We start from the raw sequence: 19,060 nt of genomic DNA on the forward strand, positions 1-19,060 counted from the left end.
CAACAAGCCCCTCTCATGCTCCAAAGACTCCCATCAGCAGATGAGAACCAATCGGGTAGTCCCTATACGCGTCGTGGCTCAGAACGTCGCCCGATCAGCACCCTGCAGATTCAAGGGTTAGTGGCAATGCGCTTGGTATGTTTCAAACTGTTTGCAGTTGTTTGGAATTGAGGCCAGGTATTGGAATAAATAATCAGAATAAAAAAATGTTGGCCAAGATAACACAATAAGGGAGGCACTGGAAGTTGGAGTATGACCAAAACCTTCTGATACCATTTAGGTCTTAATCACAAAATCACATGATTGTTATTCAGATATATACCCAAACAGTGTTTGGTATTACTGTTGTTAAAAGTATTTATGGCATCTCTTAGACACACATAAGTTTTCAATTCTATCCAGTTGATAGCAACTATCAATTTGGCAAGCATCTCATTGGATTGTCTACGGTTGTGATGGTCTACAGTTATAGATTTCTGGAACAGTGATTTTAATACATGGACCATGGACAGGGTCAGTGCTGGTAAAATGCATTTGTAAATCTGCTAGGCTGTGTATAGAAGTGGGTCAAGCAGTGGAGAGAGGAGTTGGTCTAACGGCTAGGGCGTTCGACCTGGAATCAGGGGACCTGGGTTCGACTCTCGGCAATGACGCTGAACATTCTGTGATTCTGGGCAAATCACTAATTCTCCCCGTGCCTAACAAAAATGAATGTGTCCTCATATAACGAAACTGGTGTTATGTAAAGCGCTCTGATACCTGATTGGAGTCAAGTTCCCGCTATATAAAACTCTGTTAAAAAATTAAAAAAGCATGCAAGTCCACATCCAGGACTGCAAAAAAGGAGATGCACAGTAATGAATGTATGGCCACGTGCTCAGCGTGAACACGTGACTCTTGTTTACTTCAGCTTGGGTCGTATGCACAGCTTCTGAACGGTTCTTTGTGTGGTTTGTTCAAACAGCGGGCTGGAGCTTGACTCAGAATGGACTTGAACTTGAATTTAGCTGTGTGACTATATTCAATTATGTAAAAAGTGAAGAGATTATTTGAGGAAGATAACTCTAAAGTTCCCTTTCGTTCCTAACAGGGAAAGTGTGGAAAGCCTCATTCAGAAGCATTCGTATGCACGGTCACCGATCAGGACTTATGGTGGCGAAGAGGACATCATGGGAGAAGAGAGCCAGGCAGCACAGAGCAGAGGTAAGGATGAAGGCCAGGCAATATATGGTGGATCTATGAAAACAAGCTGGATAAAGTAGTTACATGGAGTGACTTATTACACAATTTGCAAATGGCATCAGTGGACATTTATTATACTCATCCTCTTTAGAAGACTATTAGAGTCGTTAAGACAAACACCCCCACTCTCTCTAGTCAATCTAAAGCCTAGCTATAAGAGTATGGGTTCATTTACAAAAAAGTAACACTTGAATTGAGGATATGAAATGTGGAGGACATCTAGCATAAGGTCAAGAAGGGAGGAACTGTTGTACAGATGTGATAGAAATTATGCTTGATTGACTAGTTTAGTGATGCCTTTAAATTTGTGAACCTTAGATTGTCAGCTGCGTGCAGTATTAAAGGCATGGATAAATGAAAAATAAAGGCATAAACTGGGCAAAGACAAAGAAGTATCACAAGCGGGAGACATTGTTTACAATGCACACGTTACAATGCGTGCCATTACAACGCAATTTTTACAACACAAAATCCATTACAACGCATGTCATTACACCGCATGTCATTACAATGCATTCCACAAAGTAACACCCTGGCGGAGTTGGAAGAGTAATTTGCATTGGAATGGAATATGCGTTGTAATGGCTAGTGTTGTAATGACATGCGCTGTAATGGATTTTGTGTTGTAAAAAATGTGTTGTAATGGCACGCGTTGTAAATGCGTAAATAGTAACGTGTTCCTCACAGGCTGATGGAAATAATACAGTAGCACAGAAGACATAAAAAGGGAACAAACGGAATCAGAAAATAATAAGCTACAGAATAATTTAAGCAGCAAAAGTGGGTTGACATACTATTCCTCCACAGAGAAAAGGAAGAAGCAGAACTGCATTGGAGAGAGAAAATATGAATGAAAGACCAGCAGTGTAAATTTATGGTAGAGTGCCAAAAGCACAAAATAAAGCGTCTGATTTAAAAAGGCTGGGGAGGTAAATTAAAAAGTGTGATCCAAAAGCACAAATCATACATTGGAGCGAATGTCCAACTTTTCAAAGATTCACATCGGACGTGGGGACTACTCCTAGTTCTAAATATACATTTGTATATAGAACTTTTATCCTCATTGAAAAACTCTATCCGTCACACCCTCCATTAAATCTAGAGATATTCCCTCCCCCATTCGCACCATGGGAATGCAGTTTTGCCCATGACAACAGTTAATCTGCTTGTGTTTCCAGGGTGGGAATGTACATGAATGGGATATGTTAATACCCATAAAATACAAGCGTGAGAACCATAGGCAAGATGGTTGCTGCTAAGTGCAGCTATTATCCCTCTATCTATAATCCATAACAATCCATAAAACAGACTGACTCCATGCACCTGAAAGCTTGCTGACCCTTTGTGCTGCCTCCGTGGCGCCCCTTCTGAGTCCGCACTGGTGCCTGTTTGTGCGGGGCTGTCACAGTATGTATATTGTTGCCGAAACTTGCCTCCCTACCCAGTTACTTGCTTCATCCGACCAGCAAGACTGCCAGAGGATGGAAGATGGCGGCTAGTGTATATAGGGGTTCACTATCTGGCAGCCCTCCTGCACCTACCCTGGGGTTGGCTGGAGTTGGCTGGAGACATTCTGTCAGGTAGCACACTGGGAACGGTGTACCTTTGGGCATTGGATATGGATATCCTCGATGTACTTCTATGTGGATATATGTATTTAAAAACAAGACTTTGAGACAAAGGCGCTCATTACGACTACAGCGGACCTATGGACATAGTGGTAGTGGCAATGCAGGCACCAACGCACCGGCGGTCCAACAGCCCTATCACGAATTTAGTGGTCGGGCCGGCAGAGGACCTCTGCAACCACTGGGGATCCGTGATCCTTCGGTGCTGTTGCAGTCGTGTGAGGCTGTAATTTGCTGGTGGTGCTGTTGTGGCAATGCCAAGCATATTGTGAGTTTCCTCACTGCCCTCCTTTTTTTGGCGGTGAACTCGCTATGATAAAGGTGGTGGTGAGGAAACTAAGGGGACCCTAGAAAGCTCCCTGTTGCCTCTGGGCCAGGGTATGGCTGCAGGGAGGCACACGTTGTGCACCCCGTATGCATGCACCCTCAGTTCCTGCATGGCAAGGACTGCACAACAGGGTGCAGTCCATGTTGTGCAGGAATTTGCTTTGGCGGTCCCACAGCTGTGCCTTGTTCTTTAATATGGCACTGGCCTCCAGGCCAGGAATGTACGTTATTCTGGCGGCTGTGTGCGGAAGAGTTTGGCGGCGGCTCCCTGGGAACCCGCTAAACTCAGAATCAGGTGCAAAATGTGGGAAGCTCCATGACATAGCCCAGCAGCACATCTTGAGGGAGGCATGGAGAAAGTCATATTTATCCTGTCCGTTGTGAGTCATAGGTTGTCAGATGCGTGTAGCATTAAAGGTATAGGTAAATGAAAAAGGAAGAAGCAAGCTGGGAAAAGACAAATGGAAGAATCATATACTGATGGAAATGATATAGTAACGCAGGAGACACATAAAGGCGGAAAAACTAGGGAATGAATGAACAAAAGGTCAGTTATCTAACATGACTAGATGCCATTCTCCATGCCCCGCCCCGCCCCCAAGTTGTGCTGCTGGGCTTTGGTAAGGAGCTACCATTTTCCATCAAGAGATTCCCAGCCATGTCAATATTGTTTGCAATTAAAAGGTGAACGCCGATGCCATCATGTGCCTCCAATAAAAGGACTGGTTGCTGGATTTCATATACTAAAATGATATATTAGAGGCATATGTGGCGTTTTTACCTGCCCCTAGGACATCTGGAGTCCCCTTCAAAATTACCTTGCCAGGAAGGTTCAAACCGACAGGGTGCCACAAGAAGGAAAGTGGGAAAAGGCAGAGTGTGAGTCATCTGTTGAAATTGAGTCTATGTAGTGAGTGATACTGCGTCTCTCTATTTGGAAAATTGTTGGAACGATTTGCAAAATGTATAGTGAATGGTTAGGATCCCACACTTTGAAAACAAATTTAATGGCTCTCAATGCATCACTATACGCCTTGATTAGAATGCCACTCTGCAATGTAGATGTTACTTTGTAAACTGCAAAAATGAAGTGTTAAAACAGTTAATGTGTGTATACCTACCTTACCAAGCAGATGTCCCAGGAATGCCTTCCAAACTGCATCTAATCCCTACATTTCAATATGCTGCCACCATGCAATAAAAATGTATGTATTCTCAAGTCCCTTTTGTAAGGTGCAAATTCGGCCAATCCTGGTTCTCTAAATTAGGCAATCCTTATTCTTTGGACCGGGATTGCTATTTATTTCCTTCAAATGAATTTAGTTGTGCACCTATATTGATCTTAGATGCATAAACATTTAGACGATTTCGGCAAATACAAGCTCCTGCCAAGTTGTGCATAACGTGAATGAAGAGTTATTCAAGAACAGAAGGATACAGAAACGTAAAGAGGGAGTTGGGTTCCATTTCAGACAGCAAAATATTCATGGACTTGAAGGTATGACTTGTATCAAAGAAGGAAATTCAGAGACACCAAATAGGCACTTCAATTATGAAGATTAGCAGAAAAGAGGAGAAGATACAGAAGACACGGATTGAGATGATGTGGCACGCATTAAGTAAAACCTTTAATAACTGATAAAGAGTGTACTAAGTGTATTAAGTGGAAAACCTGCATGAAAGCCAGATTTAAATCGGGTGAGAAAACTGTGAATGTCAAAAAAATAGATTAACAATGAACAATATGTAAGATCCTGGAATTAAGAGGTTAGATCTAAACAGGAAAGGTGGATGAAATTTCTGGACCTGATTACGAGTTCAGCGGTCCATCAGACCGCCAAACCCATAGTTGAGGTGCGGTGGCAGTCAGGGACCACCTCACCAGTAGTCTGACCACAGCAATCTCCAGGAAACCATGTTCCCTGTCTGTGACGTGGCAGTGTGAGGCCGCAATATGTTTGTCAGATCCACAGCGCTGGGATAACCCGGGTAACCATGCGCTTTGGAAATGTTCCTTCCTTCATTCATTCATTCATTCATTGTGACACGGCCAAGCATATTTGGAGTTTCCTCACTGCCAGCGGTCTTAACAGTCCATGCTGTGAAGGAATTTGCTTTGGCGTTCCCATTACGGTGCTTTTTTCAAAGGCATCACCGTGGAAATGCCAAAGGACTGCCCTCCAAGCTAGGCGAAAACTCCTAATATGGCGGGTGGCTGGCTGTCAACTTTGCCGGTGCTGGGCAGTGGTGTGACGCCCGCTCCCTCATTGCCAAAGTTGTAATCAGCCCCTACGTTTCTAAACTAGAATGACAACTAGAGTATGTATCATTGAGGAAGGCAAATGGCAAGGGCTGTAAGAAGTGATAGCTAAAAAAACAGCTCTATGCAGATGTATTAGAATAAAAATGGAGTTAAAAGGAAACAAAGGGAACAATCAGAAAGAGAACAAAGTCGATATTGCAAGAAAAAGTTCAGCTTCTGTGATTGACATGCGACATGTAGAATGAGATAAGACAGGTGGGGCCTTTGTGAGTTGTCTAAAGCATAGATTTTTATTAATTGTATCAGAAAATATGTGATGCAAAATTGTGAAATGGAACGGATGTTTCAGGAGAAAGATGATGAGGACTGCAATCAGACCTTCTATTGAAAGTTCTCTGGTGTTGGTGAGAGTGAGATAATCCAAAGTGAATAACAGAATGAAATCAAACTTTGAGTCAAACGCTGTCAAATAAAACAGAGATATTCGTTACCCTATAATGCTATAGTTCACCTCTCAGTAATGCCCAGTAGAGTTCAATTGACAAAGGTGTTAAAATATGTGACCAGTGGGTGCAAATTAAATAAAAGTAAGCTTACATGGGAATAAACAAAATAAATAGCCTTTTTAGACAACATATTGGTGAAATCAGTAGAGGAGTCAAAATGAAGTTATCTATCCTGAGCGCAGTTCAAAGATTAAATGCCTAATCTGTAGGCTTTTCAGTGAAATGAGAGGGAAGGAGAGCGAGCAGCTCCCCTAGAAAGGAACTGAAGAAATACTTCTAGGACATAATATAAACATCACAAATATTGGAATAGAAAAAAAATATATATATACGTTGATATTAAAAAAAGATAATACAAATTAAAACCATGCACTAATATTATGAAGTCATTAAAATGACATTTTAAAAACATGTTAGTAAAATTTATACTACTAGAAAAGTTACAAAATAAAATAAGTAATTACATTAAAAAGATACTATAAAATCACAAAAACATATAAAAAATAATAATAACGAAATAAAAAATATATATAAACAAAATTAAAAAAATACTAAAATAAAAAATTCTGCAACAAATAATAAATAGGGATATGTCGTCAACAAAAAGTAAAAAAATATTTTCATTTCTACATCCAAAGTAATAAACAAAGCAATGTGAATTACATATCAAACAAACAGACTTCATGAAAATAAAATAATAAACCCAAAAACATCCTTAAAACAATATTAACATTGCAAAGTCAACAAAAAAGTTTTTGGGAAAATTGTAAAAAATTGGAAGGTGTTACATTTTCCACTCCTACTTCATCTTCATCTTAGGGAAAGTGTTGCACTTAAAAGGGAGGACATTTGCCAATCTTTCTCCAAAGTAAGCAATAGATAGGAAAGTGTTGGGCTTTGTTGAGGTTGGATTTACCATTCCCTCTGCAGCTAAAGGAACAGTAGGGAAAAGGCTGGACTTAAGAGGTGTGAGATTTACTATTCCCCCACCAACCTAACCAACAGTAGGGAAAGTGTTGGACGTTGCCTTCACACTTTAACCTAAATAAAACAGAAGCAAATGTGCTGGACTTTGGAAGGGTCAGATTACTATTCGCAGTCCCTTCTACACAAAGTAGGGAAGGCATTTGACTTTGGAGTGGTCAGATGTATTTTTTTCATGCCAACCTAGGTAATTTTGGTGAATGTATTGGACTTTGGAGGGGTCAGATTTACCAGTCTGACTCCAACCTAAGCAACAATAGGGAAAGCACTGGACTTTGGAGGGGTCGGAATTTGTATTCCCACTCCAATTTAGGTTGGGCTTGGCGTGCATAGATTTACTATTTCCTACTCCAACCTAGGCAAAATAATGAAAACATTGAAATTTGTAGGACTCAGAAAAAATAATATTCTCACTCCAAGCTAGGCAAAAGTTAGGAACATATCAGAAAACAATAAGCAGTCATTATTTTTAAAGTCAAAGCATTAAAAATAAATATAAAAATATCCAATGCGATATTCATATTTTTTAAAATATTCATATTTTTTTTTAAAAACATCAATTTATATAAACAACAAAGTACTCTTAAATGTATTTAAACTAAACTAACTAATTAAAAATGACATGAAAAAAATACCACATTAAAACTGCAAATATTGTTTACCAATTAAACAGACTAACAAGAATAGTAAAAACAACCTACCCTACCGCCCTGCAATCCCAAAACCCAGCCAAATAAAAATGAAATGATATGTAATAAATATATAAACCACTCCAATTAAATAGAAAACATAGTAAATCTTATAAAAAACTAAACATACCACATTAAAATAGCGGAAATCATTGGAATTATTTTCATGTAACATAATTACCAAATTTAAAAAAAATTAAAGATTTAGCAAAATAATTATTGAATAATATATAAATTAAGAAAATTGCATAACTAATAATATACTCAACCAACTGGAAAAAAAAATAATTTAAAAAATACTAAATAAATAATTTTAAATTAAGTAGTTTAAAATATTTAACCAACTAAACAAATTGTAAAATAATATATAGAACACTTAGAAACAGAATATTTTTACCTGCAACAATCTGTGCCATCATATTCTTGTATCAATATATGTGTTTGATAAAACGTTTGTCAGACGATATTTTTGGCCCAATATTAAAGCTGTGTAGCGAACAAATAGTCCCGGATTTTCAAAAATTTCCATGGCATCTTATTGATTTCTCTTAAATCACGTAACTTTACAGGAGCAGGTTTTTAAAATACCCAGCATGGTGCATATCGGATATTTGTGGCAGTGTTTTTGGTTTACTGCCAAGAATTACATTTGTGAAGTCTTAAGAAGATACAACTTTTAGAAATGTCAGAAACATTTCTTAGCTGCACTGACCAGGTAGCCCACAATAGAGGCGTAGCTAGCCTCCTGGGGTGTACACCTCCAGAATACCTACTTTTCCCACCTGCCTGGGTGCAAATGTGCCTGGGGCAAGAAGGAAGACTGCGTCCTCCTTTGATACGCAGTCTGGTTACGTATCACAGGCGGGGAAAGCTTTCAAGGTCACCACCTTCATGTGCCATTTCACTATTTATCCTGTCAGGGAGGGAGGTGTGACCTCCTTCCCACTCAAGCCATTGTTGCAAACTCGTGGGAGGTTTCACACCTCCTGGCAGAGGGTCATATTCCTGTCTTGGTGGCTGCAGCCGCGGGCTGGCAGCCAGAGCACAGGAAAGGCAGGAGCAACCAGGTAGGCTACCTCTAAGGTTGCCACCTGGATGCGTGCCACATTGTCCTCGACACAAGATTTGTGTCAGGTATGATGATGCATGTTGTTTGAAACCAAACATGGCATATTTTGGCAGTACCATAATTGAGCTGGCAACCTTGAGTTTGCCATGGTGCTGGGCCATGGTATCCTATGGGCCTGATATAATTTATAGTAGCCTTTAATGGTAAAGGCCACATATAAGTATGCACTGATATGTCCTCACCTTTAATATAATGCACCCTGTCTCCTGGGCTCAGGAGGCCTTCTTTAAGGGTGATTGGTATATATCAAAAATAGTACATTGACTTTGCCCCACATGCTGAGGACAAAGTCGACTTCAAACAGTTTGCACTGCTCCTGCAATCTGCAATGGCTGGTCTGCTGTCATCAGTTTAGTTGGAACACTCAGGGTGGCACAAACAGTTCTTCAGGTTCTGGTGACCCCTTCAGCATCCATGCCCTCGTTACCACTGGTACTATACTGGTACCATACTCAAGGGACTTATAAGTGAGTTAAAGTCCTTGCCAATTGGGGTTGCCAAGTCACATGTATCAGTTTTAGGGAGAGGCATTGGTATTGGAGCTTGGACAGCAGGCTCCAGTGCTATTTCAGAGTAATAACCATCTGCATTTGAGCAAAAAAGTGGGGGGATGACCATACCAAAAGGGCGCTTTCCTACAGCGGCTTTATGGCAGCAAATGACCCTCTGCACCACGTACAGTACATTTGTAGTAATCGATGTAGATTACCATACATAGTCTTTCATTTGGAGATGTTAATAAGTGGATAAATCTCTTTTCATTTGTGAACTGTCATTTGATTTTTATATATAAGAAAATGTAAGTCACAAGATAGCAAAGAAAATTATTGCAATGCAGATTCTAATCATCTGTTCATAATAGAAGTAACACTCATGTTTACAGTAAGCTACACCATAGAGTAATAGTTTGAGGTTATCTGGCTAACTGACAGTGCGAAAAAAGAAAAATGAATGTCTGCTGGCCAAGAGTTGCTTGTGGAAATGTCATTTTTACTCTTCTGAATAAATTCTCTTATTAGTACCTTTATTCTATGGCTAGAATGTGTGAATCTATAATGTATTAAGCAATAGTTTAATAATGTGGCATTTTTTCCTTCACAGGATCAGCATTTACAACATCAGATAACCTATCTCTCAGCTCCTGGGTCTCAACGTCATCAGGTTTTTCTGGGTTCCAGCACCCACAATCCTTGGCTGCTCTTGGTACGAGCACTGCATCCATTGCCACACCAATTCCTCACCCCATACAGGGAACCTTGCCACCATACAGTCGGCTGGGAATGCCAATTACCCCCTCAGCTCTCGCCAGCTCCATGCAAGGAAGTGGGCCAGCATTCCCATCATTTCACATGCCCAGGTACCACCATTACTTTCAACAGGGGCCGTACGCGGCCATTCAAGGACTGCGTCACTCCTCTGCAGTGATGACGCCATTTGTATGACTGACATAGGAAAAAGCAGGGCTCACTACCTGTACATTGGACACTCTTGGAAAAACAAGACCTTTGATGAAGGAGAACTGGATTCCTAATAAACTTCATCCCACATAATGTATCACAGAAGGGATCCCTCTGTCAAGGCAAGGCAATATGGGCAGCATAAGCAAGAGGAAGACACTACGCCACTTGGACATGTAGACACATGGTCTGCACAACAAAATAGACTTCAAACTTCACAAATGGCTGCAAACAGAATGTGGCTTGGCTCTGATGTGCAACGAAACCTGGCAAAGTGAAATGTTGTACTGCCTGAGACATTTGTATATAATCTGAGGGTTACTTTTCCACAGGTGGAAAATTAATAACAAAGAGGAAATAGTCACTCATCTTTCAATTTACATCACTCCCCTTCACGATACAGGTTCCGCCAGTATGAGACGCGCGATTGTTAGTATCGGAGCATGTTTAAACTGCTTTGACCTGAGTGTTTTGTGTCAACGTGAATATGCTTTAAAAAGCAAAGGCCATAGAGTGGAGCAAGATTCTGGAAGGCTACCTGGAGCAAACTGATTCATTTATGTTTGTATTACTTGTAATGTAGTTATGTCCCGCCTTACGCTCCAGTATGAGAGTTTGCACTAGTCTCTTACTACTCGAAACTTGTTCATAAGTACCCAGGAAGTCCCAAGGAATAGATGCTGGGGTACTGATAAGCCAGTCTACCTGTATCATTTCAATTTATTGACAGAACTTTGTGGAGTCTCTGCAGAGAGGCTGGAGCAGAAACAGCTTTGAGAACACAGGTTAGATGAGGATGTTGTATGGCAATGCCTCACATATTCATAACAGGCCAACAAACTTCATCTCATGCCCTTGGTGGTTCCTCGCCTCAAGGTGCACTAACCAGTTTACACACTAGTAGACAAGTACTTTCCTTGATGGAATAAATGCAATTAGAGATGTAAGTAGACAGTTTACAGTCTCTTCTCCTGATGCAGGACACGCAGTCAGCCCATATCCTTCTGGAGTTGAAGAGAGGAGAACAGTGCCATTCTGTGTGCATTTCCGGTCAACCGCCATCTTGTATCTCTGGGACACCAGATTAATATTACTTAGCTGCTGTTTGTTTGTATGATGCATCCAATTGTGCTACAGTGCAAAGGCCAGTAAACACACTTAGTTAGTTCACCTCGCAGGGAAGAAGTCTCTTTCCTAAAGGCACTACTTTTTTCTTGTAAGCAGCACTGTTTACACAATCCCACTGTACAGGGCCGGTGAACTGGCCTATGTACCCTGGCTGAGGCTGCCAGCCCACATCTAACTTTGTGAGTAAACTGATGAGGGTGTGAGGTTTGTCTCTATTCACGGTCTTGATGAACCACGAAAAGACGTAGTACCCTATTTATGTGACAGTTTTTGGAACATTCTCCTAGTTGAAGGGATTATAATTATGGAAGTTATGTCTTCGTGCAAAATTTATAAATACACATTGGTACGTGCTGAAAATCAGAAAACTCTTGCCCCTCTGGGGCTGAGCTTCATCCTGACAAATCCTTTGGACTCTAAAAATTGAATTAACTGTTGCGCTGCCATGATAGAGTCTTGTCCCAACGAAGACCTAAAATGTCACGTTTCTACTGATTTTGGTATATATAACTTGCAAAATTACAGTCAGCAGTGCTGTATATGTTTTTATGATTGCACGATTGCGATAATTTGTGAATTAAGTTCTTGCTGTTGTCGTATCTGGTTTAACATTTTTGACGATGTCGTTTGTTGGGCAAGGAGAAAACTGGATATAGCCTCTTCTTTAAGTAGAATTTTCCGCAGTTCTGAATATTTGCTGTGTTCATCTGTTATCAGGCCATTGTGTTGGCGCAGTCACTGTGTAATGAAGTGTTATAAAATGAAGTTTTACGAACATTTTAAATATAAGCATAAGAAAACTATGAAGCAACATCCAATGAAAAGTTTCGTTTTAAGTGCAATATATTTATTTCTGCTACAAATGTTATATCAATATTATGTGATAATTGACTCATTTCATTCGAATGTTATTTGTAAACTGTATAATATATAAATATATATAGATATATATGCATGTGTATTTGCATATATATTTCTATATATACAAACACAAAAACATTGTAAATAAAGGAAAACGTGAATATTCTTTTTCTTCATTAAAAAAATCTGTGTGTTTTGATGTCATCTCACATTTTGTTTTTCTTCAAAATGAAAAGTCTACTTTTTATTTACTTCGGTTAAACCACACAATATAACAGTGTGCTTTAACAACAGTCTAAATGTGATACCTATTCAACAAAGGAGAACAAAATTGTGATTGTGTCAAATTAATTTGTGAATGATGAATTAATTAAAAATTCTATACAAATCGACTGGGACTCAACTGATCAAGCACGGGTTGAAAATGCAATTAAATATCTTTAATGTCCCTATTTACAAATTTTGAAACTCGTAGAAGAATGTGCTTTGGATTGGATAATTAAAAGTATAACGTATAATGTACAGTATAATGGGTCTTCCCCATTCTCTATTCCTCTCACGGAAAAGCTCAGGTTAGAAACATTTCGCATCAGATACCTAACTATAAATATGTCTGAAAAAGACATTGGGCATATTAGCAAGGGCTTCATCGCCGCTTAAGCGGCACTTTTTGCCGCTAAAACGGCAATTTTTTTATCGCCCTATTAGCAAGCTTTTGCTAACAGCAGCTAGCGACAGCTTTCAGGTGATAGCGAACGGTTTGGGACCCACATTGCATGTCAGCGATATTTATCGCTAATGACATGCAAAGTGGGCGTACCCAAACTGTTAGCGACTGAAAGCAGTTGCTAAAACAGCTATCGCCTATTAACCGCAGGCTGTGCTATAAAAAAAGTCGCGCTAAGCGTGATTATCGCCAGATTCTAACGCCTGCTCAAGACATTAATTACCTGTATTATCAATGGGGGATGGATTGTCATGTTAGGTCCCCATGGCGTTAATGCGTGAATATCGCTTGATTTCCAGTGATATTCACGCATTTAGCCGCTATAGCTGGAAATGTTATCGCATTAGAGATAAATGTTGCTAATAGCGTGTTATCTCTGTGACAATATCCGGCGATAGGCAGCGATAAAAAGAAACGGGCTAAGCGTGTTTTGCAGATAATACCGCATCTCCTTGCTAATATGCCCCATTGTGCCCAGTTATTTTTTTTATAGCGTTTTATATAGCACGAACTTGACCCGGTATTGGAGCTCTTTACATTAGCACCAATTGCGTTACATGAAGCCACATTCATTTTCGTTGGGCACGGGGAGATTACGTGATTTGTCCAGAATCATTACCGAGACTCGAACCCCATTCCCCAGCTTCGAGGTCGACTGCCCTAGCCGTTAGGCCAACTCCTCTCCCCATAATAATTGAAATGGAATAGGCAGTTGGCCAGCCATTTAAAGTGTCAGCTTCCACCTCTTAAAAGCAGGGTTCAGTTTGAAGTTTCAGCTATGCGTTGATAAAGTGCAGAGCAAAGGAAAAATTATGGCTTTGACCCCAAAACAGTGACTGAAATGCCACAGTTGTAGGTAAAGTGGAGGGGTATCCAGGTATTATCCTAGGCATTTAAGGTCTCTTACGTCAAAACTACTGAAAGTCTTTCAACTTAGAAATTTTGCTTACTTTTTCAATATGCAATGATCAAATTTCCACTAGCAAATTTGGCACACTGCTATTAATGAAATATGACACTCTCGAGGGCAAAGCATGGTCAGCCGACATGATGGCCACTTCCTAGAGCTCTCCTGTGTGGGCTTCTTACTTGCAGCTGATTGTGCGGAGCTCCGTCCCCAAATACGAATGCTAAGAGGGTAGATTGTGTGGCTGACTAAGGTAGAACAACAAAGATCTGTTTATGAAGCCCTTAGTGCATTGGTAGTGGGCTTCTCTCGGGGTCTGTCACCTGCACAGCAGTGGCCATGTCTGAGCCTGGAGTCAGAGTACAGGATGAGTGGGGCAAACCCGCACAAATGAAGGGGGAAACAACCAGGCGCAAAAGTGGCAGGCTCCCAATGGGAGGGATTCATGTAAAATAAGTGGAAGAAAAGCAAAGCCCCTGAAGTCAGCAGGTAGGACATTGTTAGCTTGTGAGGATCATTGAATGGAGCATGGAGAGGTCTTGTCAATGAAGCAAGAGTTCCTGACACCAGACTCTCTTACTCATTTCCCCGCCCACATGGAGCCTGCTTTTTGTGAAGGTGCCTGATCACAAAAATCATGAGGACTCTCAATGGAGATGCAGCACCAGAGGCAGGGCCAGTGTGGCGCATAATGGGCACTGGTGACCATAGCTCACACATGAGGCATTGTATCGGTGATCGTTGATGGCCTGCAGTGGTAACTCCCTCATGAATACTGAAGGAACAGGGGTGAAACAATATAACAATCAGAAACTCATACAGACTTTAACCACAGCCCTCTGTGTCCTCATAGCACTGCATTGCAATAGTGTGCCCTCACACCCTTCTCTGAGCACAGGCACTACCTGGTAGTGATCATACGCCACTATAAAACTTGCAAAAAGCAGTACTGGGGCACAACCCCCACAGTCATCTAGAACAGGCAGGGAAGCCAGAGGTAACAAGAGAAACCATCATTATTTAGATAAATGCAATAGGGACAATACTGACCACATTGGAACACAGAATGGAAGCTGTTTCTACAGATATAAAATCCATGCATGTAAACTGAAATAGTTTCCATGCTCACATCGATGAGGCAAAGAAATTAATAACTATGTTTTAATTCACGCTGGATATCTTTCTGGGCTGGGAAAGTGAGACATGCCGATTGAGACAAAATTAATGGACATGGGGGACAGATCCCAAGGACACAATCACGCCTCCCATGGGATTCCTGAAAGTCTTACAACTGGCTTCATGCAGAATTTTTAGTGACATTCCCCACCCTCTCCTTTTACAGATGGATCTTTTCATCTAGATCCGAATTTCAAAGAGTCTAAGGTCCAAGACTGCCAAGCAATACCAATTGCCCATGACCCACTATACTTAGCTTCCTATGCCACCAACAGGTACAACAGGTTCTACGAGCTGGAAAAAGAAGGGGACCTAAATGTTTGATGGCCATAAGGTCTACATATCAGTGGATATTTGAGCTGACAGCACCCTGAAAACGAAAAAGTTTCTTGCTGTAAGGCCCCATTTACATCAATGAGAGCTAAAATATGGTTCATTAGACCCGGCTCTAATAATCGTCAGAAGCGAGGGAAAAACATAAGGCACCATTTACATCAATGAGAGCTGAAATATGGTTCATTAGACCCGGATCTAATAATCGTCATGAAGGAGGGAAAAACTGTAGAGTTCACAGAACCAGACGATCCGAAACGATTCTTAGATGCATCAGAAACAACTCCATAGACTTCCGAATGGACCACCCTCGAGACAGCATCGACAGTGAAGGCACCACCAACACAAAGAGAACATCAAACTAAGAGATCCGCTCTGCACAGCAGACGTACTGACCAAAGAGAGCAACAAATCAAGGTCACCTTCAAAACCATCAATAACTCCAGATAAATAAGATCCCCTAGTACCTACCATACAACTGCAAGCAATTATCGTGGGGCCCTCCTTCTCTTGCTTTATTTATGCTTGTCCCCACCCTCTCTGTCATGTACAACAACCTGCAAAGTGTTATGCTTTAATTGTCAACTATATGTAGCTGGTAAGTTCTATGAACCATAAATACGGCGATCTGGAGGAGAAATGGGGGGCAACAGAAGCACTTGCAAGATCATTGCATTTCATATTATTATGCACTAACTTACCAAAATCGTCTTCTCATCAAGAACACCGCAGTTGCCTACAAACATCAAATTACCCATCTTCCTTAACTTTTCCATACCCTGCCCACTTAAAGACAGCTGCGAAACCCCTTACACTAAGAGGACATTGCTAAGAACTGAAGGGGTAATGGCTTCTGGAAAGAAAGTTTAACCTTCCGTTTTAATAACTTGGCCGCTTGAGATTTTGGAGTCTGACCTAACAGCTTACTTCTCCCCTCCTTGTCAATATCTTCAACCTGTGGTAGCAGAGATAGTGTACTCATGATTGCAACAAGCATCTCGCCATCCATAGAATGTGACCACAACATACTTTGCTATTATGCGGACCACAGGACATCTTCGCAGTCACAAACAACTAAAGGTATTATCATTAAATTTAAGAGTGGTTTCTATTTAAATATTACAACAACAAATATTAAAGTATTTGGCCACAAAGCTAATGGACATTGGAGTCATACAAGAAATGCATCTATCACCCTTGGAAACAGGTAAACGAAAGAGGGACTTGGTAGTTATGGTGGTGGCTCGAGTAGCTATACTGATCATGAAACTACATCTCAATCAAGAAACACTAGCACATTAAAATCTCATGGTGAGGTGAACCTCTTCCACAAACTATTAGCCCTTAAAATTATTTTAAAAAACTGGAAGGGCCCATATAGGTGCTATATAGTTGTCAAAATTCAGTTAGCAATTAGCATGCTCATCATTAGCTCAGTATACACACCCAACTTTTGAAGAGTCCCTTTTTACACACCCATTGACCTCCTCCCTCTTATAGAAATTATGATAGGCTGTGACTGCGATATGGTCCTTAACTCCACACTAGACAGAACAGCCACCCCTGACAGAACTATTTAATCCCACAGAGCATTATTGCATGATGTTCTACAAGATCACAAAGTCATAGATGTTTGGCATCTTCTACATCCAAGAGATAGAGACTACACCTTCCTCTTATGTGTCCATGGGTCGAGCTCTAGCCCCAGTTTCATCTAACCTCGGGCCTTCTGTCTTCCAAGATCCTGAAGTCCGAAATCACAGAACAAGGAATGCCTGATCAAACCTCCTTACAATGCACATAGATACAGGGCCAATCATTCCACTACTGCTTATCCAGGGCATGAATACGTCTAAATATAAATTGCTGATGAGAAACAGAAACTATGTGACCTTCTCCAGCAATATATTGACAATAAAGCGGGGTGTATGGCCTCTCCTCAGTCCATTTGGGCAGCAGACAAATCTACCCTAAGAGGATCCCTGATAAGATTAAGTGCCCTAGCCCTCAAAAAAGTGAGTTTAAGGCAGACAGAGCTAGAGTTACCCATTAGGTCTCTCACACAGCGGTGTACCACCCAACTGCGGGATGACTGCACCACTTGATCAAGGGAAAGATGGCCTTAAATCCCCTAGTCACAGATAAAGAAAAATATGCACTACATATACAATGCTACCATCACTATGAGCAAAGTGAAAAAGTGGGTGGATTAGTAGCTTTCCAACGGAAACAGAGCAAATCACAAATGGTTCACGCCTTGCGGAATACAAATAATACATTTCTAACACACCCAGAGGATATAGTGAACACCTATTCCAAATTCTTAGCAGGACTTCACAGTCCAAAACAGGATGATGCTATCACAGTGAGTGAGGAAGAATTGTTTGCCAAATACTCAATCCCTACGTTATCTGACGCAGGAAAAGCTATACTTGATGATGAAACATCCCTAAATGAAATTAGAGAGACCATATCCTCTCTACCAATTATAAATCACCCCGGGAGGATGGATATCTAGGAAAATGTTATGAAACTGGGAGCAGTAAAATCATTAACATGCTCCACATGGCCTTTAGGGAAGACCAAGACATGAGACTGTTCCACTGTTTCACTAATAGAACAATAAAATCAATGATTCCCAGACCAAATAAAGAGACCTGCTACTACTAACTATCACAAAACAATGTTTCCCAGACCAAATAAAGACAACCTGCAGCCATTAACAATCACCCGATTTCACTAATCAATATGGACATTCAGATACCGACCCATATCCTGGCAAATAGATAGTCATTCCCACACTGACCCATGAATCACAAGTAGGCTTTGTTCCAGGCATGCATTCTTGGCGCTATCTCAGAACACTCTCACATTTTCTATGATCCATAGATCCAACAATAGCCCTCTCCCTTGACACGGAGAAAGCCTTTGATCAAGTGGAGGGTGATAATCTATTTAGAACACCTCAAAAGGTTAAACATAGGATATTACTTCATAGTGAAGGTTAAATAGCTCTATGATCCCCCACATCACAAGTGAGCTGTGGTGGGTTCTTATCAAACTCATTCCCGAAAACGATAGCAACTAGACAGGGCTGCCCCTGTGACCTCTGCTGTTCCTTCTCACACTAGAACCATTAACCATAGCCATAAGGCAGAGCCCTATCATCACAGGAATTCACACGCCAGCAGGAGAGGTTAAAACTCTGTTTTACCCGGATGAAATGCTGACATAAAACCAGTCAATTGTTATTTTTCACACCATGCCACCTCAGTTTGGACCTAGCCATATGCCAATAAGTCTTGAACCTGCTCCAATGAAAACAGTCTAGTTCGAACAGCCAGGCCAAGTCCTCAATGAACCAGAAACTAAGCAACCTAGGACCGGGTTTGCCCTAGTTAGAGATAATCAGCCAGGTGTTTCTTGGTTCCAGTGACAATGTGCTCTGGACCCACGTCTAGGCATGCCCATACCCAGCCCACTAAGGCAGACACACTAAAGTGTACAAAATAGTGATGGATGGAATGCTTTTCACTGGTCATTACTCAGGCCACATTCCAATCCAACACTTTTTTGGACACCATGTCATCTCGGTTTGGGCCCAGACATATGCAAATCAGTCCAACGCAAACTGCCAGCCGGGTTCTCACTAAAGCAGAGCAAAAGCAACATAGGACTGGGTTTGTCCTAGTTAGGGCTCATC

The 19,060-nt window shown here is 41.0% G+C and overlaps 1 protein-coding gene across 2 annotated transcripts in view; it reads left to right on the top strand.

The window, feature by feature from the left end:
• The window catches only part of TBX20 (T-box transcription factor 20), a 140,305-nt gene extending 127,785 nt beyond the window's left edge, over window positions 1-12,520 (top strand). Inside the window, exons 8-9 of one of the 2 annotated variants that reach the window (XM_078688227.1) lie at window positions 1,091-1,203; window positions 9,870-12,520. In XM_078688227.1, the coding sequence (XP_078544353.1) occupies window positions 1,091-1,203; window positions 9,870-10,210 (454 nt within the window). In that variant the 3' untranslated portion in view covers window positions 10,211-12,520. The remainder of the gene's footprint in view (window positions 1-1,090; window positions 1,204-9,869) is intronic. The other variant, XM_078688228.1, reaches the window with a different exon arrangement.
• Window positions 12,521-19,060: the final 6,540 nt, after the last annotated feature.

Source organism: Lissotriton helveticus, chromosome 4_1, assembly GCF_964261635.1.
Source record: "Lissotriton helveticus chromosome 4_1, aLisHel1.1, whole genome shotgun sequence".
Lineage (NCBI taxonomy): Eukaryota > Metazoa > Chordata > Amphibia > Caudata > Salamandridae > Lissotriton > Lissotriton helveticus.